General features: G+C 49.5%; 1 protein-coding gene across 1 annotated transcript; it reads right to left on the reverse strand.

Annotated features, from left to right (window-relative positions):
* Positions 1 to 692: 692 nt before the first annotated feature.
* Rabl6 (RAB, member RAS oncogene family like 6) lies at positions 693 to 25,782 on the reverse strand. Its single transcript, XM_021192278.2, has 15 exons — positions 25,417 to 25,782; positions 19,513 to 19,647; positions 18,437 to 18,484; positions 15,278 to 15,330; positions 13,571 to 13,662; positions 10,278 to 10,418; positions 9,809 to 9,914; positions 6,123 to 6,226; positions 4,810 to 5,144; positions 4,406 to 4,556; positions 3,327 to 3,536; positions 3,011 to 3,239; positions 2,469 to 2,640; positions 1,781 to 1,839; positions 693 to 1,665 (listed from the first exon to the last, which is right to left on the reverse strand). Exons 1-15 carry the CDS (start codon positions 25,544 to 25,546, stop codon positions 1,468 to 1,470), a joined length of 2,163 nt encoding a protein of 720 aa, XP_021047937.1. The 5' UTR covers positions 25,547 to 25,782; the 3' UTR covers positions 693 to 1,467.
* Between the last annotated feature and the right edge of the window lie 108 nt (positions 25,783 to 25,890).

A 25,890-nucleotide genomic window follows, 5' to 3' on the forward strand; every position in this document is an offset into this window, starting at 1 on the left:
TGGGCTATAGATGCCAGACCTGCCTAGTTAGGCACCAGACCTGGCAAGATCCCGGTGCTACCGCTTATTGGGCAGTCGTGGGGGGAATTTATATGTAGATCCTTTCTCTACATCAGGAGTGCAAAGCCTGGGAGCTAAAGGGCAAGGTAATGTTTGTCCCATAGCGCCTGCTCAGTTATCAACTGTCCTGTGTGCCCAGCTCCCTAGCAGAAGAGTAAGTAAGGGGAGCCCCCCTCATATCCTAGGAAAGTACTCTCAGCCTTGGCCCACAGTAGGCGCAGCACTATGCTCCATCCACAACGTCACTAGCAGTGATAAATGCCTGCCTCTGGAGGGTTCTCATGGCAACGTGTCCACAGTGGGCGAGGGTGGAGAGCTGCCAGCGGGGGCGAAATTCTCAATTGCAGGCGCCCCCAGAATCCCAGCAGGCAGGGAGGCAGTGCAGAGCAGGACACAACTGCTGTCCCAGGGCCTTAGACGCTCAGGTATTCTCCCTACAGTAACCTTGCATCAGCCTGTGGTGGTAAACCCTGATTCACGGCCACCTTGGTCCTCTGGATGACATGGTATGGCTAGGTACTAAGTCCTCAGACCACCATTTGGGCCAGCATTTTGGCTTAATGGCACCTAGTCCATTGTTTGGCCTCATTTCAAGCTGTTTAGGGGACCAGAAAAAGAGTCACACACCACAGTAAAATCAGAGAGCTTTATGGTATGGGTCTGGAGTGTTTAAGAAGGTGCCCTCTGGGCTCACCTGCGCAGGCGCTCAATGGGCAGAGGCGCAGCTGGCACACAGTGGCAGCCTGTTAGTGCCTCTCCCACAGGAGAAGTGGTACATTGTGTTCTCTTGCCAGGCTTACCCAGTGCGGGGCCTGGGCCACTTTGCAGTAGCAGATGCTGCCGTGCCCTCCCGAGTGACACATGACACATCTGTGCTCAGGGCAGGACCCTGTGCCGCTCTGGATCCATGGGGAAGAAGAAGGTCCACAACCCAAGCCATGCTGTGGCTCTGGGAGAGCTCCGGAAGGCAAGCAGGAGTGCGGCTGGGTGGTGGACATTAGAGAAGCCAAGCAGCCCCACGCCCTGCCTCTGTAAACAGACCCTGGTGGGTCCCTTCTCGGCCCCAGGCACATCCCTGAGAAACACCGGGGACTGGTTGCAGCTGATTCTGGGAGGCCAGGTGATCCACCAAGCCAGCTGCAACTTTCTTCTGTCCCCTCCCTCCCTGCAGAGCAGGCTTCTGCTGGGTTGAGGCCCAGCACCTGCAGCGCCTAACCCAAGGGCCTGACCCCCACCAAGGTCTTCAGCACAAAACACAATGTAGAGTGGCCAGACCACATGGGGCAGACATAATGGCTGGGGGGCATGGGTGGCAGGGTGGTCCTGGGAATGTGGGTGCATAGACAGCAGCCTCCCCTGCCACTGGCAGCCCACCTCTTCCCAGACAATCAATTGCCCTAGGCATGTTCAGAGCTCCTCATAGTCCCCACCTCCAGGGTGGCGGCTGCCAGGGGCCCCACCCCCCAGGAAGGCTTCCAGCTCATCTGCAGCCTTCTGCTCTTTGCTCCGAGGGGGCTTCCTCCTCTTCTTCCGATCCTCCTTGCCCTCCTCCTTGTCCTTGCTCTTCTTATGTTTGCTTTTCTTTTTTGTAGTCTTTTCTTCCTCCTGAAGGTCATGAAGAGCAGAACTAGAGTCAATGGGCAACCCCACAAGGCTAAATCCCACCTTTTAGGAGTCTGGATAGCTCAGCTAGTTGGGAGGTTAGTGACAGGGTAGGTACCTCTTTGCTTTTCTTCTTCTTTTTCTTCTTCTCCTTAGAGGGAAGCTTGCTGTCTCTATCTGCACAGAAAAGGACAGCCGAGCTCCTACCTGCTACCACTTTGCAGAGTCAAGCAGAGGCACTGCTGCAGAGGCATGGTCCCACAGGCAATCTATGTATTTTTGTGCTGGTGAGTCTTGAACAAGCCTTCGAGTAATTTCTTCCCTTCCCTATGGGGCTGAGAACCTGACAGTATAGTCCTAAGCTGTTTGCTGGGCTGACATGGCCCAAGTCCCTGGGCTGCAGCTCCAAGGACTTCTCTAGGCAGCCTGGGCCTGAGATTCAGGTATTCTCCCTGTAGTAACCTTTCATCAGCCTGTTTTTTGTTTTTTTTTCCTCCCTTCCAAAAGAAGTCTGTCCCAAAGGCTTGGGACACCTGAAAGCATGGAATGTTGGTAGAACATTTGGCAGAGGTGAGGACCCATAGGGAACCATGGATGGAGTGACAGTGACAATGTTTAGATGACCATTCTGGACCACACTTGGGTGCACATTTGCCAGCTGGTGTGACAGTTTCACCAATCTCACAGCTAATTACCATGACGAAAAGAGAAACCATAGGCAATCTAAATTTAAACACAGGAGGACCACAGACAAGGACCTCCAGGTTACAGCAGGTTCCAAGGAGGGACAACCCAGGCCCTCCTACCTTCATCACTGCTTTCCTTGGGTCCCATCTCCTCTAGGCCCAGCCCAAAGAGATCTGAGTCATTCTTCAGTCTGAAAGCAGGGGCTGGGAGCTTGGAGGGTGGAGGTGGCTGAGCAGGGCCACTGTCCTCATCGGTTACATCAGAGAGGTCTTCTCTTACTGGAAACTTGCCCTGGAAAGAGAGCAGCTGGTAGGCCTATTGTGCCCTGACCACTCCATGGGATCTGGGAAGCAAGACTGGCAAGTTCACTTACGACTCCAGGGGCTGGGGCTAGATGGGAGGGGTTAACCTGACCCAGATTCAGAAAGATCAGCGAGGGCCTTCATGTGGACAATGGCCCTCTCCCATGGACTCTCATTCACTTTCTCCACCAGGCTTCAGTCACACAGTAAATAAGAAAGGATTGTGCCTCTGGGGCACTGGAGCCAGGAACATTCTCCTGCCTCTCCTCAGGCCCTGCTCTGGGAAACAGACCTTCTTGATTGTCCTCTATCTCTGGAAGGACGGTGCCTGAGCTGCCCAGTCAGCAGCCTGTCCTTACCATTCTCTTCTGTGTGTCCGATTCATCACTTTCAAAGTCAGGGTCATCCATGACAAAGGATAGCATCTGGGCAGCGATGGGACCCTCAGGGTCACTCTCTGATGACATCTGTTTGTCCTTCCCTTCCTGGGGTCTTTCAGAGTCATCAGTGGTGGGACCATCCGACCATGGTGCCATGCCTCTCGTGGGCGCACCCTTCCTTTGTGGATGTGAGACCTTTGTGGAGGACCTTCGCATAAGAAGAAATGTCAGGCGCTCAGAAGCCACCCTGGGTTGCCACCTCAGCTGGCCATACTCTGGGAATCCCAGCCCATACCATTTAGTCTCAGGCTCTGAGCATTGCTGAGGGGCCACTCTAGGGTGGCCTGCCAGTCCTTCAGCTTCCTCCTCACTTGAGAGACTGATGTTCTTACTGGGAATGGGATCTGAGGGCAGCAGGGATTTGCCATGTGTCTGGTCTTCTATGTCCACATCATCCTGGAAACCTGCCACCATTGGGTTCCCTCCTAGGGCCTCCCCATCGTCACTGCAAAGAAGGGGGGTAGGCAGTCAGAGGTTCTGGAGGGCTGTGTGTTGCTGATTACCCACCCCACTGCCCGTAGAGCTGCCCTGTCTGTAGTACCATATCCCAGTGGCAAGACCTTCTGGGCTGTTACAAGGGTACTCTGCCGACAAGAGGGGGACTAAATAGTGAGGGAAGCACTGCCTAGTTGCTGGTCAGTGAGGGAATCAGTGGGAGGAGTCCAGAGAGAAGCCCCTAATTTATTTGTTTCTGGAAGGGAAGCCCTTGGTCCCATACAACATGGTGATGCTGGGGATGGTAACAGTCACTCAACATTTGATCTGTGAGAGGGAATCTCAGGCTCAACTGCAGACAGATGTTCAAGTGTCGTGAGAGTTCAGAGAAGGGACTGTGAGAAGGGGTAGCTGCAGGAAATTAGACCTGGCCAGGGCCTGCTTCCCTGTGTCTATAAGGAGACCCAGGTGGCCTTCACTATACCTAACACATAGATTGGGCCCTCAAGAGAGCCCATGTCCCTGATAGGCCATCTGCCAAGGCCCCTGCTACCCTAGGAAGATTTAGCTTAATGTTCTCTAGCTTGCTGTGGCCATCAACTCTACCTCAGTCCTGGGTGAGCCATTTGTCTATACTCCCCAGGGCGGATGGCAGTGGTCACGCTGAGTGAGCTCTGACATGACCTAAGCCCTTGCCTCCGTTCTTCCAGCACAGCTCAGTTGGTTCTCGAAGCTAACCGCCAACCTAGCAAGGACCAGAGGCTGTGCCCACAACCCCCAATGGTGTCTTGGAGACCCAGGTATGAATGGGATGGGGAAGCTCTGTTGGTTGGTCCTTGAGGTGGACCCTGTGCTCAGCTCTATCAATCTTACCCTTACCTGTCACTATCCTGCTGGGGACCTTTGGCTCCAACTTTCTTGTCTTTAGGCACACTTGTGTCTTCCAGGAAGCTTCGGTCAAGGCCATCTTCAGGGACAAAATCCTCAACATTCTGGACTCTTGCTGGAGCTTCTAGAGCTGGAGCTGGCTCTATAGAGAAATGCTGTTTCTTCCTTATGTGGTCCTTGCCCCCATGCAGGCAAGCCCTAAAACTGTGCCTGTAGTATTGGGACTTGACAAGGCATGCATCCAGGCTCAAGATACAGGCTATTTTAGAACCAGGCTAAGGAGTGGCTGGCCCATGTGGCTTTTCAGGGGCACAGGAACATTCCAGTGAGGAATATGAAGCTCAAGATGCCAGAAGGTGGCCCCAAATTCACATGAGAGCTGCTCCCAGGCTTACCTGGAGGTGAAGGGGTCACTTCTGCAGCTGGTGAGGACCCAAACAGCCGAGAGATGATACTGCGACGCGGGGCTGGGGCTGGGGCTGGGGCTGGAGAGTGTACAGAGGAGGGCATGGCCTCCAAACAGGGTACAGGAGATGGTGCTGAGGGACAGGCGGAGGAGACACCTAGAGACAGCTGAGGGGCAGGCTGGGGTGTGCTGGGGCTGGAACTCCCTGTGGATACAGCACTTGGAGGCACAACTGGCGACTGGGAGCCTGAGGATGGGCTCTGCCCATTGGCTGCCAAAGGGGATGCATGGCCTCGACTTCGAGCCTCCATCATTTCAAGGAAGCTAGGAGGGGCAAAAGGGCACAGAGTGAGGAACCTGCTTCTTCTCGGCCCTCTCTCCACGGTTTTCAGGCATCAGTGTGCCTTTTACATTTATACTGTAAGGCAGAGGATAGGGCCTGCCTGCCAGGTGACTGTCCAGTCCCTGGCACCCAGACTAATCCCTGGCCTATCCTGTCTCTTCAGTACTGTAGCTCCCAAGCCCATGCTCTCCCTCTGCACTGGCATTTCCTCAGCCTGGGGAACTGAGCTGCACAGCAGAGGTGCAGGACCACCCATTCCTGTGGAATCTGGGTAGGCCAGTACCTGTTAGCCAAACAATAGTGAAGTAGTGTGGCTGGTTATGGTCAGTGAGGAAGTTAGCAATCGCACATGAGGAGTGGCTCTCATCATAGGCATGTGCTGACCCACACATAGGAACCATAACGTATGTCTAAGCACTTTGTAGGTTCCGTAGGCTCCAAAGTACTTGGGTGTGTAGAGTGCCAGAGTCGACACAACCCACCTTCAAGAGCACATGTCCTCACTTTCTACAAGAACTGAGAGGGAATGTAGGGAAACTGAGGCTGCTCCCAGGTCAGCATAGCTCAATTCAAAGTATTAATCCATCTGTTTTAGAAAAATGCTGATCTATTAATTAGCTCATATTAATAATTATACCCCCAGCAGGTGAACAGGAAGGGCTTTGGGCAAGGACACATAGCGTGGACACAGGTCCTAGACCGCTGAGAGGAGCTGCTGCGCTGTGTTAGTCAGACGCTCCCCACACTGCTCTACACTGAGTACTGCTAAGGTCTTGGCTGAAAGACACCCAGGCTGATTGGATATAGTGCTTTCTCCACTGCCTCATAGGTACAGACCAAAGTTTGGCACCCAGCTCTCATCTGTGGACACTAGGGCCTACTGGCAACAGGGTGCAGGGCCCATTCTCCCCGCTCAGGGTAGCGAGGGCAAGCATAGCTGTAGATGCTGGCTTACGTACATGCTGTAGTTCTGGTCCTCAGTTTCCTGCTGCACTGATAGCTCCTCTAGTGTGGCATCGATGTCTAGTTGGTTTGTCTCCAGCTGCCTCAGTAGTGTCTCCCTCTGTAGAGGAAGTAGACAAAACTGAGTATGCTTCTTCCCCAGTCTACAGTCTGTTCCTGTGGTAGACATGAGGTCTGGCTGCCTGCAAGCTCAGCTTGTATGGCTTGGAGGATACAGGTCATGGGGCACCACACTGGAAAGTTCCACCTTCTGTTCCACATCTTTGGTCACTAGCATGTTTTGTTGTCTACAATAGCCTATCAGGCCACAAAACCATGGAAACAGGTGCTTAAGGTGCAGGGGGAGCTCTTGGGGCAACTCTAGGTGAGAAGCTCTGCCAGGTACAGCCTGGGTAAACCGCACACTTGTAGTCCAATGAACAAATCGGATCAAATCAAGTCTCTGAGCCCAGCTGCCGTGGCTGTCAGTCAACATGGCTTCTTGCATTTAAATTTAATCTTAAAATACAGCAGCTTTTCAGGCTGTGTAAGGACTGTGTTCCTAACTGGAAGAGGCTCTGGTGGACAGGCACTGCCTTCCAGAGAAACAGGGCTTGCCCCCAGCTCACAGTGGGGTCCTTTCAGCACAGAGCAAACAAACTGAATAGAAAATGTGGGAGTTAACTACAGTCCAAGAGACCTGGGGGTTGTTTATACTCTGAAAAATGAAAAGAAATACACAAGAATGATGCAATCAACACTCAGGATCAACAAGCAGGCATACCAGACTGACGAGGCTCTACTTTAAAACTGAACATGTGCTATACCAAGAGCAGCCTAGACAGCCATATCACGCACACTGTATAAAGTCTATTTAGACCTTACCCGGGATACTGACCAGTAACTGGTGATTTAAACAATTGTGGAGTTATGGGGTTTTGTCTCTGTGTAGCCCTGGCTGTCCTGGCACTCATTTTGTAGATAAGGCTCAGAGATCTACTTACATCTGCCTCTGAGCAGTGGGGTCAGAGGTGTGCGTTAGTTAGCACACCTAACTTATAGTTGTTTTTTAATTTTTTGAAAAATAAGACTGGCTATGTTTCTTGTATCTGGGTCTGGCCTTGAACTAGCTATACGGCTAAAGATGATGTTGAATTTCCTTTCCTCCTTGCCTTCACTTCCCCAGTACTATGATTACAGACATGTGCCACACATGGTTTATACAGTACTAAGGACTGAACCCAGGGTATCAGTGCATAGTAGGCAAGTAATCTAACAGAGTTACATTCCCACATCCAAAAAGTAATGTTTCTTTTTCTTTCTTTCTTTTTTTTTTGTTTTTTTCGAGACAGGGTTTCTCTGTATAGCCTTGGCTGTCCTGGAGCTCACTTTGTAGACCAGGTTGGCCTCGAACTCAGAAATCCACCTGCCTCTGCCTCCTGAGTGCTGGGATTAAAGGTGTGTGCCACCACGCCCGGCCGTAATGTTTCTTTTAAATTATTATTTAATGCACATAGATGTTTTGTCTGCATGCTATGTCTTGTGCTCAGAAAGGTATTTCAGATCCCTTGACAATGGACAGTTGTGAGCCAACATGTGGATGCTGTGTATTGAACTGCCATTCTCTAGAAGGGCAGCCAGCCCCTCCAAGATGTAATGTTTCAATCCATGGGTGCTTTCAGGTACCCACTACCCTGCCAGCACAGTGGCCATCAGGTTCCCTGCAAATAACCATGGAGGAAAGCTATATTGGTTTGGGTCTCAGCTCAGGCTTTTAGCACCAATGTCCATTCTGGCATCCCTTTGTGTCCCTTGATCTCCCTTGGTCTAAATCAGTGGTAAAGCTTTCATAGAATGGAACAATATGAGGAGTTTGGTTAACAGTTTCCTCCTAGACCAAAACATCTATGCTGCAGAGCTCTTTAAACAAGAAGGCAAACAACTGAAAATAGCTTCAGGAAGTCCCTGAAACTGACCAGATTGACTAGGCCCTCCTGGCCCAATAAGCAAAAAGCTGAGTCTCAGAGAAGAAAGGTTGCAAAGAAGATCCAGACCAGACCAGCTGCATGGAAAGGCTGTACCGGGTGTTCCAGGTTCCAAGCTTGTGTGAGCTGTCACCCATGCTGGCATGCATGGGCTTTGGTGATATAGCTGTCTTTGATTCATTTCTGCCCCGTAAGGAACTCTTCATCCATATGGATGTAAGTTACCGCAATAAAACTCATTGGTTCAACAAGTTGGACTCTGGTGACATCCATACTTTAGTCTGCTGAGATCCCTGACTGGATTGAGGAGATAAGCAAGTTATCCCAAGCACGTCTCCAGAAAAAGTTTGGTGACTCAACAGGAGTGTTCAGCCAAAAGGCCTCTGGTGGAGGCTCCTATCATAGCCACCCCTGCAGGAACCTCACATTCCTCAAAAGGAGGAAGAGAGAAGGAAAGGAAAGCTTCACCTTTCTAAGTGAGTCTGATGTCTTGGATAAAGTATGAAGGGTTCCTGAGAGCAGGGGAGGCTACAGGTACCCAGGTCCGGAAAGGTAGCCAGGCCTGTTTAGCCTTTTCTTGTTCACTAGAGACCTCATACCAAGCTGTTTGTCCCAAAAGGGATGTGGCTCAGGGATTGGCCCTCCCTCTGCTCTTATGCTTAGGACCCAGAGCCTTGTTCCACCTCCTACAGTCTGTTGCTCTCCTAGCTCTGAGAAGCTATAGCATACCTCAAGACACTGACCAGAGCTTAAGCAGGGTAGGGTTCTGGGGAGAAACTGGGACTACTTGGAACCTTTAGTTTATAGATTGATGCTGGTCCTCTCGTTTAGACAAATGCAGGCAATAGGGACTGGGTGGGGATATGCCCCCCCCCCCTTTTTTTAAACTACCTCTGCCACATTTTGTTTTTTGAGAAAGGGAGTCCAGGCTGCTCTTGAACCTGTGACATAGAAAGGATGACCTTGAACCTCTGATCCTCTTGCTTCTACTTCCCAAACACTGGAATTACTGGCATGTACCACTATGAGTTTTTGAGGTGGGTCTCCCTCTTACTGAACCTCTTTATGTATCCTTAAACTTGAAGTGATCTCCCTGACTCAGCCTTCTGAGTGCTGGATTACAGGTTTGTGCCTCCACATACAGCCTTTGCCACTTCTATACATCTAGAAGGTTACAAGAGGAACACTAATAGAAAGGCAGGATAGGCACAGCTCTTGACCCTGAAGGCCACCCTACTTGCCTCCGTTGCATCAGGAAGGCTAGATGCTTTTGGCAAGTGTACAGGTTTTCTTTTCTTCATGAGATGGCCAGAGGGTCAGGATTCACAGAGTACAGCCAGCCCAGCATGTGAATGTAGTCACAGAAACTGCTTATCTTGGAAGCTGCCTCTTGCTGAAAGACACCTCAGTGTGACTGTGACTTCCTCCATAGCTATGTGTTTATCTGGGAAATGGGGTGTGCACTTCAATTGGTGCCCCACAGGGGAAAAGGGCTACCTCTACAGGCTGTACTGACTTCCAAATGCCTTTAGGGAGCAGGACATGTTACCCGACTCTTGGCCGCTACTCTGTGCCATGTCCAGCTCATTAAATACATCAGCAGCCAGCTCCCAAGAAGGTGCCCAAGGGTGTTACCTGGCTTAGGAAGCAGGGCACCTCTTGTGCAGTCACAAAAGTGATGGCTACCCATTTGTTTGCCCTACCTAGTACGCACTTACCTGTAGCTGCAAAAATGGGATGTTGAAGAACTTATGCAGGTACTTTAGACCAAAGCTGTTCTTCATGGAAGATTCAGCATAGCGGAAATAGGAGGAACCTGGAGGTCTGTTTTCAAAGAAAGATAAAGGAACTTGATGGGCAGTGTAGCTTGACTTCAAGGTCAAGGGCCACACCTAAGTCTACACATCCAGCCACCAAGCTTCCTTCTGGCAGCCAGCTCCTAAGGACGTTCTACAGCATACTCCTCTGGGAGTGCTCTGAAGAACCAGACAAGAGCCAGGCAGGCCCCATAGTCCTGGCATATGGTCTTCATATCTTCTACAGCATTACCATCTCGTGGAAACCTGGAATTCCTTACCCGCTCTGGCTAGGTGCTGTCATCTTATCTCCAACACAGGATAAGACCCTGCTTGTGCTGCCCCCAATACCACCAGAGCACGTCATAGGAGCAAAAGTGGTAGCACCCACCTGTCCAGGTGCTCAATGAAGTCCCGCACATCGTCTGGCAGAATGACTCGATGCTCGCCCATGTCACGGTAGTTGCCCAGCACACACACCGGCACATGGGTTGGCACTTTGGGAAGCTCCCGGAGAACATAATTGAAGGTCCTTTGAAAAGGGAGGGAGTGTTTTGCCTTAGCCGTGTGACCCTCAGAGTTGTGTGTACTACCTTTTTGGTCTAACTCCCTGGAGCACTTGTCACCTCAGGCGGGGTTCAGAGATGAACAAATGCTACAACCTTCAGCCTGCATCTCTGGTCACTGCCTCTCCCAGAGAGCACAGTTCTCCTACACCTCAATTCAAGGTGCCCGTTCTTTTGTCTGTAGTTGGTATGACACCTGTCTATGTTGCTATGAATTGGTTTCGAGGGCTGGTGGGGTGGCTTAGTGGATAGAAGTGCTTGCTGCTGGACTTGATGACCCGAGTTTGATCTTTGGGGCCACATGGAAAGAGCTGATTCTCATAGTCTGACCTCTGGCCTCCATCACGCAACTCCCTAACCTCCCCTTCCTTCTACCCCCCCCCCCCCAGCCTCACCTGTTTGTAGCATTACTCTGAACTGAGCATGTCCTAAAGTAACCTGTCCTTCAGTTCTGCTACACACTGAGGTTGGGGTTATAGCTCATTCACTTCTCCCTGCTTGTTGGCTCTTGCCTCCTGGTTACCATCACTGAAGTGTCCTTAGTGACTGTTTGTCTCCAGGACATTCCTTATTCTGCAGGGTAGACCATTCTGTCTACAAAGTCTCCAGGTCTCCAGGACTTAATGTGGGGGTACCCTGTAGTTCCACTTTATAAGCCATCCCAATGTCTCCAAATGGCTTGTAAAACCCCAGCTAGAACTGGGGATATAATTCAGTGGTTGAACACTTGCTTAGTATATTATATATGCAAGGTCCTAGGTTCAATCTCCAGTACTCATGTCCTGCTCCCCTCCCCTTTGTCCCCAAATCCATGAGTGGTAGTGCATACCAATAACCACAGTACTCAGAAAGCTCAGGTAAGAGGATTATGAGTTTGTGGCCCATCTGGGAAGTATAGTCGGTTCCAGGTTAGCCTAAGCTGCACAGAGACCTAGTTTCTGTAAAATCCACTAACACCTCCCACAATCAGTGAAATGAGCATGACCCAGCTTCCCTGCCAAGCAATTAAGAACGCAACACATTTTTAACTATGGCAGCTTCTCTTGTTTTTGCTGCATCTGCTTGAAACATCTCCAGCACCTTTTATCCTATAAGACTCCTAAAGTGTGCTTGCTGGCCTGAAAAGGCAGCAGCTGTGTGAACATGGCTATTTCCATTTTTCACGATCAGTGCTCAGACTCTTACAGTGTCTGCTGACTCCCAGGACAAGCTGAACTAGTGATCTCAGACCCTAAGACACGGCTGTGGTATTTGTGGTCTCTGTGATAAGGGCCTATGAAGCCTCATGGCTCCCAAATGTGCATCTGTGCATCCTTCCTGAGCTGGCGTAGCCTCCTACCTACCCTGTAGCCCAGAACTCATGTCTTTTGGGTCCTCGCTGTTCTTAGGGGCACTACCTACCCCTCTATAATACCCCTAATAGCTATAGGGTCTTGTGAAGTTAGATTGCAAAGATCCTAACACATTTCAGTAGAGTATAGAGGCCTTCAGTGTCCAAACCTAATGTCACATGGGAGAAGCCACGTCTCAAATAATAGACCAACAGACTACCATCACCCACATGGCAAAACACACTGTACATGTACAAAAGAGCACTGCACTCTGCTCTGCACATGAGAAGAACAGCTTTGTATATGGGTGTCTATGACATGTGTACTGCGGAACTGGAGCTTATGGCCTAGCCTGCCTCTTGTAGCTCCCATAGGTTTCTTGCATGTGATAGTTAAGCATATAGGTCCTCGAAGATTGGGAAGGTTGGAGCGGGGCCTATGAATCCTGTACAGAGGCTATAGAAAGTATGTTATATAGATGGCGGCTCCCAAGGATCCATGAGTTCAGGACCCTCAAACCAGAATCAGTGGCATGCACAGTGCAAACTTTACTCCCAGACTTAGCATGTACACATGTTAGAGGCTGGTATAATCAAGTGGGTGACTATTCCTAAATAGCACAAGTGCAAAGCCTAGGAAGACACGGTTCCACTGTACATATATGATGCACAGCACTGTACATAGATGATGCACAGAAATCTAGATGGCCTGCTCAGCTATCTGCAATGACAGTCTTACATGATACAACACAATATTTTTCTCTCTCTCCAATCTGAACACAGATTACACACATAACACTGATAGAACTGTAAAAGCAGAGTAAAACTTTCCTTCCTGTAATGGAGTGGGTTTTCTTTAAGGCAGGATCGCACTATGTAGCCCTGGCTGGCCTAGAACTCGCTATGTAGGCTTTGAACTCACAGAGACCCACCTGTCTCGGTCTCCCATGTTCTGGGGTTATAGGTGTGTACTGCCATGTTTAGCTAGTGTTCTTAAAAGACTGTTTTTCGGGGCTGGTGAGATGGCTCAGTGGGTAAGAGCACCCGACTGCTCTTCCAAAGGTGCAGAGTTCAAATCCCAGCAACCACATGGTAGCTCACAACCATCCTTAATGAGATCTGACTCCCTCTTCTGGAGTGTCTGAAGACAGCTACAGTGTACTTACATATAATAAATAGATGAATCTTTAAAAAAAGAAAATAAAAAAGACTTACTTATTAAAAAAAAAGACTGTTTTTCACAGAGGAAGCAAGCCTCTGGGGCCCTTGGTTTTACTGATGTTGGTTAGAGAGGGTTCCTAGTCTTACAGTGGTATGTAATGCAGTTTCTCACAACGTCCCCTTCAATGGAGTATGGTGGGTTTCAGGAGGCTTGCACCTGCTCACTGAACCTCTGGACCCATTTCTCACTTCATTCTTTGTCCTTTGTTGTCACTCATCTTAGATGTGTCTTCTTGGTGAGTTACCGAGTGTGTGTGTGTGTATATGTGTATGTGTATTTCTGGGAGCCCCTCCAATAAAACAGGTTACTTGATTCTGACAAATTTTATATGGCGTTTTCAGGACAGCAAGGTTGTAGAAGGTGATGCTCAATCCCTACCACTGTTGGCTATAAGTCTGAGCCAACTCCTGCCTAACTCTGCCCATCTTGTGGTATCTGTGCCTCAGTCCCCTAGGTCTGGGGCTTCTGCTCACATCTGGCACAGTAGGCAGGTCCACACCATGAGGAATCACACAGTACTACAGGATGAAGGCATGAAGCCACTGCCTGTTATCTGCCCCTCTTACCACTGCTTAGTGATGTCAAACATCATGACCACTCCATTACAGTTCTTGTACACATCCAGGAACTCAGCATCCAGGGCCATCTCAGACTCTGCCTAGAAACAGAAGGAAGAAAGGCTAAGACTGTGTCCCTGGTCAATCCCATACTTGTGGGCCTTCAACACCTGAAAAATGCAGGGTGGGGTTTTCCTAATCTTTTTTTGTTTTGTTTTGTTTTTTTTCAGAGACAAGATTTCTCTGTGTAGCCCTGGCTGTCCTGGAACTCACTCTGTAGACCAGGCTGGCCTCGAACTCAGAAATCTGCCTGCCCCGGCCTACCGAGTGCTGGGATTAAAGGTGTGCACCACCACTGCCTGGCTGTGGCTTTTCTAATCTAAAAGTCATTTCATTTTGGGGAAAAAAACCATGAGGAAACGCTTGTGGGTATACACAAGGTTAGCCGTGGGAGCTGGAGCAGTGAGCTCCATCGCTACAGGGCAGGTCTGCCTTAGGACTTCCAGAAGAAAGTGCTGGAGTTGTCAGCTGCCCCTTGAGATGGTTTCCAGAGGAAGAACAAACAACGACACATGGTGTAATAAACCTGGTCAAACCCCAGGGCTGGGCAGTCACAGGCTATGGGTGGGGTGAGTGGGCTCACAGCTATTCTTTAGCCAAACTGCACTTAATATTATGTTTCTGTCTGTATATAAGTGCTACTCTCTTAAAAAAAGAAAGAAAAAAAAAAAAAAAAAAGAAAATTAAAAAAAATCTTTTCTTTTTGTTGCTCAAAGTGTTGGGAATAAATGACCGTTTAGTGCATGGCTCTAAACTAGACTCAGGGTACACAGTAGAATACAGAACAGAAAGAGTTTAAGGTTAGTGTGGTGGCCTGCATCTGTCAACAGTCAATCATGGGCTAGGGGGCTAGGTCTCTTGCAGTCCTACCCCTGTACCCAACAGTGAGCACAACAAATGTCAATGGTCAATTCCAAACATGTGGTCAGACAGAGGTCTTACTTTAAAACCACTGGGTCCTCTGCCCCCGACAGACACACAGAGGTCAGGACTTGCAGGAAGAGGGGACAGACGACAGGGCAGGAGGGAGACAGAAGAAGAGGTAAAGAGTAAACAATATGTAATATATGTGGATGAAACTGTCAATAAATTTACAAAAAAATCAAACAAAGTTATGCAAATGGTAAAAAGAAACAAAACAAACCCCAACCCGTCAAGATGAGTTCCCGAACACATAGCACAGGGACAGTGCTGGGAAGGGGCTGTGTATCACTTAAACTTCCAGCCTCAAAGAGGGAGAAGACAGGGCAGGAATCTCTAAAACAAACATGTCCACTGTGTTCCAGCTTCCAGGGAGCAAGCAAAGACCACCTGGTCCCACCTGTGGTGCCATGGCCACATCTCCAACACATGTCAGCTCTTTAAAGAACAAAGTCATCATGACAGAGATGTAAAATATGGTTCCTAATAGGCCTTTCACATGACAGTTCACTGTGATGTCTGTGGAGTGAAACAGAGCAGGCACCACATGGGGCAGGCACCCTAAATAGGCAGTGACCCTAAAACTTAACCCAGGCAGCACACTCTCAACAGTAGTTAAGGATAGTTAGTAACTACTGCATCTCCAGCATATGGCACTGTCCAGGAGGCCCAGTGAGTGCCCACAGGCGCCTTGCTCATGACACTGGCACAGACCCACCTGACAATGTGGCTCACCTCCTGGGGGTCATTCTCCGTCTTCAAGCCATCACCTCGTTTTTTACATTTTCCTTATTAAAAGACAAACAAAAAATTAGGAATGAAATTGTTGGGCCCAGGATTTTCATAAGTGGGGAGTATCCTTCCTCAGACCCCTCCTACCTGCCTTAATGCCACATAGGACTGCACTCCACTCAGCCTTTCAACCTAAAAGAACCTCCTGGTAGGTCCAGACACCCTCCCTCATCTTTGAGAGATACAAAACTGTGTGAACTGCCTAGGCTGGCAGAGCTGGGTAGGAAACGCAACACTTAGCAGCTGGTAAGACAGGCCGGGAAGGAAGACTCCAGGTCTGCCTTGAGTAAAGGGGTCACTCATGACAGCCTGGCTCTCATGGAAGCATGGGGGACAGCATGATAAAGGGTTTCTACAGTCAAAGCTCAGAGACCAAATCTGAGTTCCTTAAACAGTCCCTGTATCACTAAGACACTGGCACACTTGGAGAAGTGTCCGTCCAGCCTGACACCGCCTGTTCATGGTTACTGAAGTGTTTTTATCTGGCAGACAACCACAGGTCCTGTCTGCAGTCTGACACTGGACTCTAGGGATAACAAGATGACATCACTTTCCCTTCTCCTCTTCATCTAAATGTCCAACTGAGCTCCTCACAACCTTGGGAATTCCACAGCAGACAAATTATCTCCTGAGAACAAACTCAGGTTCATGTGCTTATACAGAACCTCCATAGCACTCTGAGGACCTTCCTGAGTGTCTGTCACACTCAGGCCAGCCTCTGCTCAGGGCAGTGATGATTCAGCCTGAGTCCTGGGGTGAATGGCAAGTGGGATGTCAGGGCATGGGCCTCTAGCCCAGCAGCATCTTTCTGTGAGCTGCTGTAAAGTGTTTGTGGGAAGCCCCTTTCCCTTTGAAGCTTCTGAACAAGCACTCCAGAGCTCCGCCTCCACAAGCTCGAGCTGAGCTCAACTGCTCGGCCAGTTCTCTGGAGCCCTTAGTTGCTTTAACTGCTCTCTCATCTGAAGGCCCTTTGCTTGCTGTGGACACTATTCAAGACCATGGGGAGGGGAGGAAGGAGAGACAGAGGTCCTTTCTTTCCAACCCTCTACGGTGAAGAGGCAGCAGCAGCCATGACCATGTAGGCACCCCTCCCGGACCTTCTGCATCTGAGCAGGGATCTGAGATCTCAGAGTAGGGTGGCAGAGGGCGTGTGAGCCTAGCACAGCAGGAATCAGTCTTCCATGGCTCCTGGGCAGTGGAGGTGTCACCTCTGCTGCATGGGTTCCTGGGCCAGCTGAGGTGTAAAATGCTACTGTGAAGGGCCCTGAGTGAGAGACTGAGGCTACTGCATTATTGTCCCATCTGATATCCAGCCCCAAGTTCTGACCCGACTCTTCAAAACCCTGTCTATAGTACAGTGCAGCCCTCTGCAGCAGACTGCAGATGTGGACACCGGAGCTGAGGCAAGAGCTTTAGGAAGGCACTGTGGTTCCAAAGTGGTGGCCCTCTGTGGAGCAGCAGCAGCTCCACATCCTGACTTGATGGGGTCATGGTTTGTGGAGAACAGCTGGCCTAAGTCCCTTGATGGCCTCATGAGGATGTGACTCTTGCCCTCAGTGTATACACTGGACTTCAGGTAGCAGGTCATCTATCAACGCTCCAAAGGTGCATACAAAGGCATTCAGAGGTGTACAGACACACCAAGACCATCAGAGAGGCTCAATGGATAGGATTCAACTAGGCTGTATTACTGCTGGAATCAGAGAAAAAACTGGCTTCAACTGTTCTTCAAAACTTGGCCCAAAACAATACTCAAAAGGAATTTGGCTGAGGAGGGGGGAAAAAGCACACCCTGTGCCAAAAAACCAGAGCCCTGAAGACACAGCTTTCAGCCAAGTCCTGTACCTGGAGGACATGCAGCACAGCCATGCTGATGAGGCCAGTGGTTGTGAGAGGCCAGAGGCCATGTTTATTATGCTAGTGGCTAAATGGGTGATGCTATGCCTGTTTGGTCAGAGGCCTGCATACACACATAAAATGTCAGCACCAGGGAGGACTATGAACCCTTACCCCCAGGGTCAAAGAGGAAACTAAGACCTAACATAAGAAGAATGAGATCAGATCCTGTCATTAGGGGCACTCTGAAAAGTTCTGCTGTGACCTCTGCAGGTTTAGATGAGGCTGGTCTCTGTGTGGCTGGGTATCGAGGTACTCTGACTTGGGGACCCATTCAGTAAGAAACGCTAGAGGTTGCTGACCTCCATCACATGCATGACAGAGATGGGGTCAAGTAATAACATGGAACTCCAGCTTGCCTTCTCTCTAAGTCCAATGAAGACTGCTTGTGGGCAATCTGTGTGGACGAAGTCCTGCGCGCCCCAGGCGCTGCCCCCGTGTGCTCTCGCTCCGCTGACTTGGCCCCACCTCCCACAGCCTTCCGCACTCACGGTGCACACTTCCACTGTGCTGATGCACTGCACTTAACACAGTCTATCTCAATTACTAGGGCCACCTCCCGTGCCAGAGGGCTAAGCAGGTAGCCAAGTCAGGCGAGAGCCTTGTGGGCATCTGCCTGTGAAAACAAGTTCTCATTAGAGACCACTGGTCACTGTCAAACAACATGGCATTAAGCCATCACCTAGTAAAAGAACAACTGACAGAGGTACCCTTCTGTCTCTCAGAGTAGGGCTGCCGAGCCACCAAGACTCTAGGGCTCCGTGTGACTATGGGTGCAGGGCTGACACAGGAGGGCTTTGGGAACAGCTTCATAAGGATCATCCCTCCCAAAATGCTCAAAAGAGAAAAGTATGTGTGACAGGTTCACTGTTGAACATTTACTCTGCCAACAGACATGGGATGGAAGTGACCAGGACCCAGAACCTAGACCAGGTAAGGAAGGGATCAGTTAGGGACTCTGATGTCCCCAGATGTTAACAGCTGGCAGCAAACCCAAACCTCCTATGCTCTTGAGTTGATAAAGCTGGTGCTTGTGACATGCTTCTGAGCCACAAGTGACTCTGCGTGACAGAGCTAACATGGGACCCAAGGGATACTAACCAGACCTGAGGCAATCGATGGGCACAAGGACATGCAAATAAGGGGTGTGTGGAAAGGGGAAGGGCCTTAGTGTCTATCATGCATTAAGGAGATAAAGTACCTTACCTTTATCAACTACATCCCAGACTTCAACTTTCACTACATCATCAGTAGCTGAAACAAGAAAAACTCTCAAATTAGTGCATTGTATCATAGCCCCTTCCTTCTAGGATCCCAAATGGGGCCAGGGGCATTTGGTGTCACTAGCTCCCTGGGGCCTCTGCAATCCATGCTGTAGGGTTTTCAGGGCTATTCCTCCAGGCCCTGGCCTGAGCAATGCATATATTAGCCTACAGACAGAGCCATCACATAACAACCCACACCCAGAAGCCTGTGGGTCCCTGGGCCACTTCAGGTGCCCTAGTGGATGCTCACACCCTGGGCAGATGAGAAAACAACACAGCTGTCCAAGTCACAGCTCCCCAAGCCTACTACTCCTTTACCTGACTGGCCAGTACTCAGTGAGAATGCAGGTCAGCTGCCAAGGCCAGAGCTGTGACGGGTCACCTGAGCAGGCCCAGGTTAGCTGTACCCCTGACACCTACATCACAGTCCTCAGCCTACCTGGCCCATAGACTCCTAAGGCTTTCTCTGATACTAGACTTAAGTTGCATGAGAACAGAAACCATTTTCCAAGTTCTTGTTAACTCTTCAACCCCTCCTCAGTAGTAATTCTCCATTTTGGGATGTCCTAAGGGCTAAGGGGGCTGTAAGGATAGTGGAGACCCCAGATACAGAAGGGGAAGACAAGAGTTAAAAAATCGTCACTCTGTTCTCCAGGGGTGAGCACTTGCCATGGATCATAGAACGCATTCCTATCAGACAAAGCAGCCATGTATGTTGCTGATGCGTATGGGTGGATCTGCTCCTAGAGGTGGCCAGGGAATTCTAGTCTTTGAAGGTGTGTCCTTGCTTTCTTACTTGTAACCATGAACATCCTGGGCCTGAGGTACCACAGAGGAGAAATGTCAGATTCAAAACCCAGAAGGGATGATTCACACGCAACCTTAATTAGTGGGGCCTCTCACATGGGTAGTATTTTCTCAATTTCAGAAAGTACCTTCTAGGAGCCAGGAAGGCAGGATACTTCTATATTGTACAGGGGAAAAGTGGCATTGAACTATTATAGGCCTTGAACTCACTTTTGTAGTTCCAATGGATGCTGGTGACCTGGATCTCCTGTGTGGGGATGTATTCTTCCACAAACTTCTTGCCCTGCAGTCGATGCCACAGAGCTGTCTTGCCGGTGTTCCTGTCACCCCGGATCACAATCTTCACTGGGGCAAGGATGGGTGAAGAAGAGAGAAAGGAAGATTAATCAGCCATGCCAAGGTGAATCCCTATTCCTCAGGTGACTGGCAAGCAGGGGAGGAATGGGTGAGGATACCAGCAGTTCCCCAACAGGTCAATTCTGGCCTGGCAGACCTGGCAAGAACAGAAGCCAGGGCTGGTAAGAGGAGGCAGCACTGAAGTACTTCATCTGGGCCTGGCTCTCCTGGAGTTATATACTCTGAGGAACTGCCAGGGGCCCTAGGATCAGGGCTGGGCTGCAGACTTGAGCCAACAGTGTATAGGGCCCAGGACGTGGCTTCCCACTGACATTTCTTACAGTCTTCATGTTTGTGGTGTAGTTCTGTACGTCTGTATCCTAATTCACCCTCTCCATGGTGTACCAGGCCTGAACTGAGCAGGTTCTCCTGACTCTGGGCAGGGATAGCGTGTGTTCCAGGGATGCGGGGAACAGGATGGAGTACTGACCTTAGGTCCGCGACCTTTTAGAGAGGATCACCACTAGGTGTTTCAGAGAGGTAATAAAAAGCTGGAGCTGACCCAGTGTCAACAAAGCCAGGAGGAACAAGAGCAAAGCTGAGGACAGACTGACACCTCTGTTAGGGAGGATGAGTCATGAATGACTGAGGATGCTGAGATGCAGGGAAGGCATGGGTGCTAGCATGGTGCTTCCTGGGCATGCCACTGAAAACACCCTCGAAACTTCCAGGAGCCCGTTAGAAATGAGTCTAAAGATGCTATGGAGGCTTACGAGGCGGGTGGGCGAGCGAGCAAGGGGAAGCTTTCAGGCTCCTTTACCCACCTGCTTCTTTCTCCTAGGCTGTCTGGCCTGCCTGCAGTCAAGCCTCTCCCCATTTCCAAAGCAAAGTTTGGGTGAGAATGGCCCCAGAAGTGCACATATCTGAGTGAGTGGTCACACAGCTGGCTTAGCTTAGGAAGGTTAGGTGTGTGCCACTGGGACAGGGCGTCTCTCTGCCTGCTGCTTGTGGATAACATGGAAGCTCTCAGAGCTATGCCCACCTGCTGCCACTGTAAGGTCCCACTGAAAAGCAACAAGCGTTCTTAACTACTGAGCTCCACAGCTCTAGATATAAATTCTTTCAAGTTCTGCTTTTAAAAAAATCTTTTATTTTTATGCCTATGTATGTATGGCTGTGTGAGTTCCTGTGCCCCAAGTGCATGCAGGATCCTGAGGGCATCAGACCCCTGAGAGAACTGGAGTTGTATATAGACAGTTCTGAGTTGTAGGTACTGGGAATTGAAGCTGGGTCCTCTGGAAAAACATTCAGTGCTCTTAACCTCTGAGGTACCTCTGCACACCCAACCCTTTAAGACAGCCTTTCTATGAGCCTTGGTTGGCCTGGAGTTAGCTATGTAGGCCTCTGCCTCTTAGGTGATGGGACTAAAGACATGTGCTACCATATCTGGTTGTTTTGCCTTTTAAGTCGTCAGTCCAAGATTTATCCATTAGTCATCATATGACCGTCTCATATGTTCTGTTGAATGCCTCAACAGGTTCTTTGTAAAAATCTGCTCTTGTTCTTTCTTGCATTTCCTCCCTGCTACTTTCCCAAGACTCACTACTTCAGACTTTCAAATTACAATCTCACCTCAAGGACTTACAAGTATTCGGGTCTCTTGGGACCCATAAGTTGTAAGTACTTTCTTTTTTTCTAGATGAGGTTTCTCCGTATAGCTCTGGCTGTTCTGGAACCTGCTCAGTGGACCACGATGGCCTGAGAGGCCCGCCTGCCTGCCTCCTGAGTGCTGGGATCAAAGGCATGCGCACCACGGCCTGCAGAGAGCGCTTTCTACTTCTTGGGTGATTTTCTCACTGCTTCATAAACTACCTGGAAACTGTTGCCATCTGGATCTTTAATTTCCCCACCTCCAACCAAAGTCCATCCTGCCTCTGCTGCCTGAGTGCTAAACTTTTACTTTTTATACATTAATCATCCCATAGCAATGGAGTGCTAATAAAGAACTGCCTTTTTTTTTTTTTTTTTTTTTTTTTTTTTTTTTTTTTGGTTTTTCGAGACAGGGTTTCTCTGTGTAGCCCTGGCTGTCCTGGAACTCACTTTGTAGATCAGGCTGGCCTCAAACTCAGAAATCTGCCTGCCTCTGCCTCCTGAATGCTGGGATTAAAGAACTGCTTTTAAGCTTCAAAAAGATAGCTGAAGTAGATGTCTATAGTCTCGGCTACTCAAGATACTGATAAAAGATCAGTTGGGCATACAAGTTAACACTTTGAGCAGAACAGTAGGCACTATTTCAGAACAAAGCCAAACCAGAATACAGTCTCCCACTCTCACTCACTGTCACAGAATACAGTCTCCCACTCTCACTCACTGTCACAGAATACAGTCTCCCACTCTCGCTGTCACAGAATAGAGTCTCCCACTCTCACTGTCACAGAATACAGTCTCCCACTCTCACTGTCACAGAATACAGAGTCTCCCACTCTCACTCACTGTCACAGAATATAGTCTCCCCACTCTCACTCACTGTCACAGAATACAGTCTCCCCACTCTCACTCACTGTCACAGAATACAGTCTCCCCACTCTCACTCACTGTCACAGAATACAGTCTCCCACTCTCACTCACTGTCACAGAATACAGTCTCCCACCCTCACTCACTGTCACAGAATGTGGTCCTTCTATCATTCCCAGGGCTTTGCTGGGACTCTCAGTTTTTATGGCTGTCCTTTGGTTGCGAGGGACAGAGGAAGTCAAGTACAGGCAACCTGCTTCTGAACCAGTCTGTGTCACCCTTACTCCAGACCCAGTGCTTCACCTCGAAGTGTGTATTGGATGACATTACTGTGAACCAGGCAGTCTCGTTATGCTCAGACTTATCCAGAACCCTCTTTCATCTTTTTACTCCTACCCTTTGCTGTTATATTATAGATGTATCCCCCAAAAGCCATAGGGCCCAATTAGAGGGATGGGTTGGGTTTTTTGTTTTTGTTTTTAAATTTATTGATTGCATTGTGTCTGCTAATAGAAATGGAATTTTTCTTACCACTTCATTTAATAATGTTTAGGAGCTGGGGATGTAGCTCAGCAGTAGTGCACTTGTTTAACAAGAACCTAGGTTCCATCTCCAGTAAGAGGAAAGAGAAAGAGAGATTGACCATGGACAGCTCAGCAGGTAAAGGTTCTTGCCACCAAGCCCAACAATGGTAGTTTAATGCCCAGGAGTCACATAGGAGTGACTTTTGCCATGTGTGCACCAAGGCATACATGCCCTCCCAAGAAATAAATTTTTCAAAATGGTATTTTAAGTTACTAGGGCTGGCGAGATGGCTCAGCAGGTAAGAGCACTGACTGTTCTTCCAAAGGTCCTGAGTTCAAACCCTAGCAACCACATGGTGGCTCACAACCACCTGTAATGAGATCTGACGCCCTCTTCTGAAGTCAGCTACAGTGTACTTATGTATAATAAAAAATAATAAATAAATCTTTGGGCTGGATCAAGCAGAGACTGAGCAAGTGGAGTTGGGTGGGGCCGACCAAAGCGAGCAGAGGTCCTAAAGTTCAATTCCCAACAACCAGATGAAGGCTCACAACCATCTGTATAGCTACAGTGTACTTACATACATACATAAAATAAATAAATAAATAAATCTTTTTAAAAAAGTTACTATTATAGTTTCCTCCCAGCCATCTTTGCCTTTTATTAAGTTAGGCAAACTTTCCCACAATTTGCCTGGTATATAATTGGAAAAGTTGTAATATACATTTTAACATCCATACTTACTGTGATATAAAGTCAACACATTTCTGAATGTATGCCAGCTACAGTGGTGAACCCCTTTAATTGTAGCACTTGGGAAGCAAAGGCAGGCAGGTCTCTGTGAGTTCAAGGCCACTCTGGTCTACAAAGCGAGTTCCAGAACAGCCAGAGTTACATACAGTGATGCCTCCCTCTTCCCCAGTCTTAATGTCTTAACTCTGATCAGCTTCATTCTGGGCTAGGGGCTGACTCCAACTATTTCAGTATTGTTTAAAAACCAAACCAAACCAAACCAAACCAAACCCTGCAGCCTATTATGAAAACATGATCACCAGTAACTAACAGCCAGCGCTCACTCAGGGCTTACTGCAGATGGACACATTCCTTTGCTTGCCTTTGCTTTGTAACCCCCACTTCTACCTTTGCAGCTTAAGCTCCACTTATCTAAAGCACACCCTCCAGTGACTGTTTCTGTAAGATCCTCTGCTCAGCCAGCTGTCCATCACACACCAACCATGAGCACAGCGGCATTCTGGCCTGTGCAGGGGCGGGCCATCAGCTCTGTGCTGCTCCTTAGTGTCATCTTTTACTCTGGCTGCATAGTTTCCTCTTTTTGCTTCTGAAATTCAGACCACTCCCGGTGATCTATGGTTGTTAAAATTCTGGTTTTCTTTGAGTTTGTTCTTTTTTTCCATTGCTTTTTTGAAACAGGGTCTCACTATGTAGCCCGTGCTGTCCTGGAATTCACTAGGCATATCAAAAAGGATCCAGCTGCCCCTGCTTCCCAAGTGATGGGATTAAAGGCATGTCCAATTTCCCCCGCCTCAGTTATTTATTATCCCGACATATTGAAAATAAGACTGTGGCACTGCCTTCCCGAGCCACCCAGACAGCATTCTGCAATAAACAATTCAAAATTTGGAGACTCGTACAAGAATCCTGTTTAAGTGAGGCATTTTAGACCCTTCCTCTTTAGGAGCCCAGGGCCTGGGTCCAGTGGGTACTAAGCTTAGAAAGTAAGAAGCTCCCACTTCTGGCCTCATTTCTACAATTAGACTGCAAATTAATACTATATAAAAATAAATAAAGAATCCAAACGTAGAGTCCAAAGAACATAAACCACTGAATATTTGACTCAATATTCTCTTCCACAGTCAAAAGAAATACAAACTTTCAAGGTAACATGTATACACTGTTTGCTTCTAAATATGCACAAAAAATCCTCCTAGCAATTTCATAATGTTAATTATTACCCAAATATCACTGACCCTGTAAGACACAGCTTACAGTGAACTGTGCTTATGTGCCAGCGCATGTGTGTGTGTGTGTGTGTGTGTGAGCGGGAGCGCTTCAAAAATCTAGCAGTATAGTAATAGTTTAGAAGTAAATAATATCAGACCACGACATTGCCCAAGAATCTTTAGATTGTTCAACCTGCAAATGGAAAAACTCTAAAGAGGTCAAGAGAACCGTGTGCTTCTCCCTGCAGAACATACATAATTTATAACGAAGGGCAGAGTGGACTTTTCTTCTTGTGGGGTCAGGGATGCAATCGTTATAGCCTCTTGGAATAAAAAAAAAAAAAAAAAGGAGATCCCTTACAAAACCAAAAACAACAATTAAGAACAAAACAACACAAAACAAGGCTCAAGGCCCACAGCCGATCGACTTTCAGGAGCCTCAAGTGAGAGCAGGCGCGGGGCGCAGAGGAGGCAGGCGCACGCAGCCATCCACCAGCCGCCACTGACCCGCGCGCGCACCCTCGGGTTATGTAATGGGCTCTCTCCGCAGGGTACCCGCGCCAATCAGGGTCCTCCGCCGCTGCCCCGCTCGTGTCGCCGCACAGCTCTTCTCTGGAGGTCTCCTGTCTGGTGACGGCCCTCAAGGAACGACCACTCTCAGAACCCAGGGCCCCGTCCGCCCCTACCCTCTGGTTCTTCCAGACCCTCGCAGGCTGGGTGGACGCCCCGGGCCCTGCCAGCCGCCCCGGGCTGCCCGACGGCGCGGCCCGCACTCACTGTTATACTGAACCCCCTTAGCGAAGCGCCTCTGCAGTGCCTGGTTCATGGACTGCAGCCCGGCGGGGATGTTCTTGTCCCGGCCCGGGGCCTGCTCCGACCCCACCAGCTTCTTCAGCGCGGAGAACATGTTCCTGCCGGACGTGCGAGCCGGGCTGGCCTGCGAGCTCAGCGGCGGCGGCGGCAGCACAGCGCACCTCGCACCATGTCCGGCCGGCCCAGGCTTCCCCCGAGGCCGGAGCGGGCGCGGCCTCGAGCGAGGTTCTGGGGCCTCAGCCTCGGTGGCTCCGCTCCGGCTTCCACGGCCCTCGGCGCGGCAGCCAGGTACCCGTCAGCGCCGCCATCTTGGCGCCGGCGCGGCTACGGGACGCAAAAAGGGACACGTAGCCGCCGCATGCGCAGAGAGCGCACTAGGTCCCGCCCCTTTCTAGCGTCTCCACCGCGCCGCCGCCACCCCCTCCGGTCCAACAATCC

This window comes from Mus pahari, chromosome 3 (assembly GCF_900095145.1).
Source record: "Mus pahari chromosome 3, PAHARI_EIJ_v1.1, whole genome shotgun sequence".
Taxonomy (NCBI): Eukaryota; Metazoa; Chordata; class Mammalia; order Rodentia; family Muridae; genus Mus; species Mus pahari.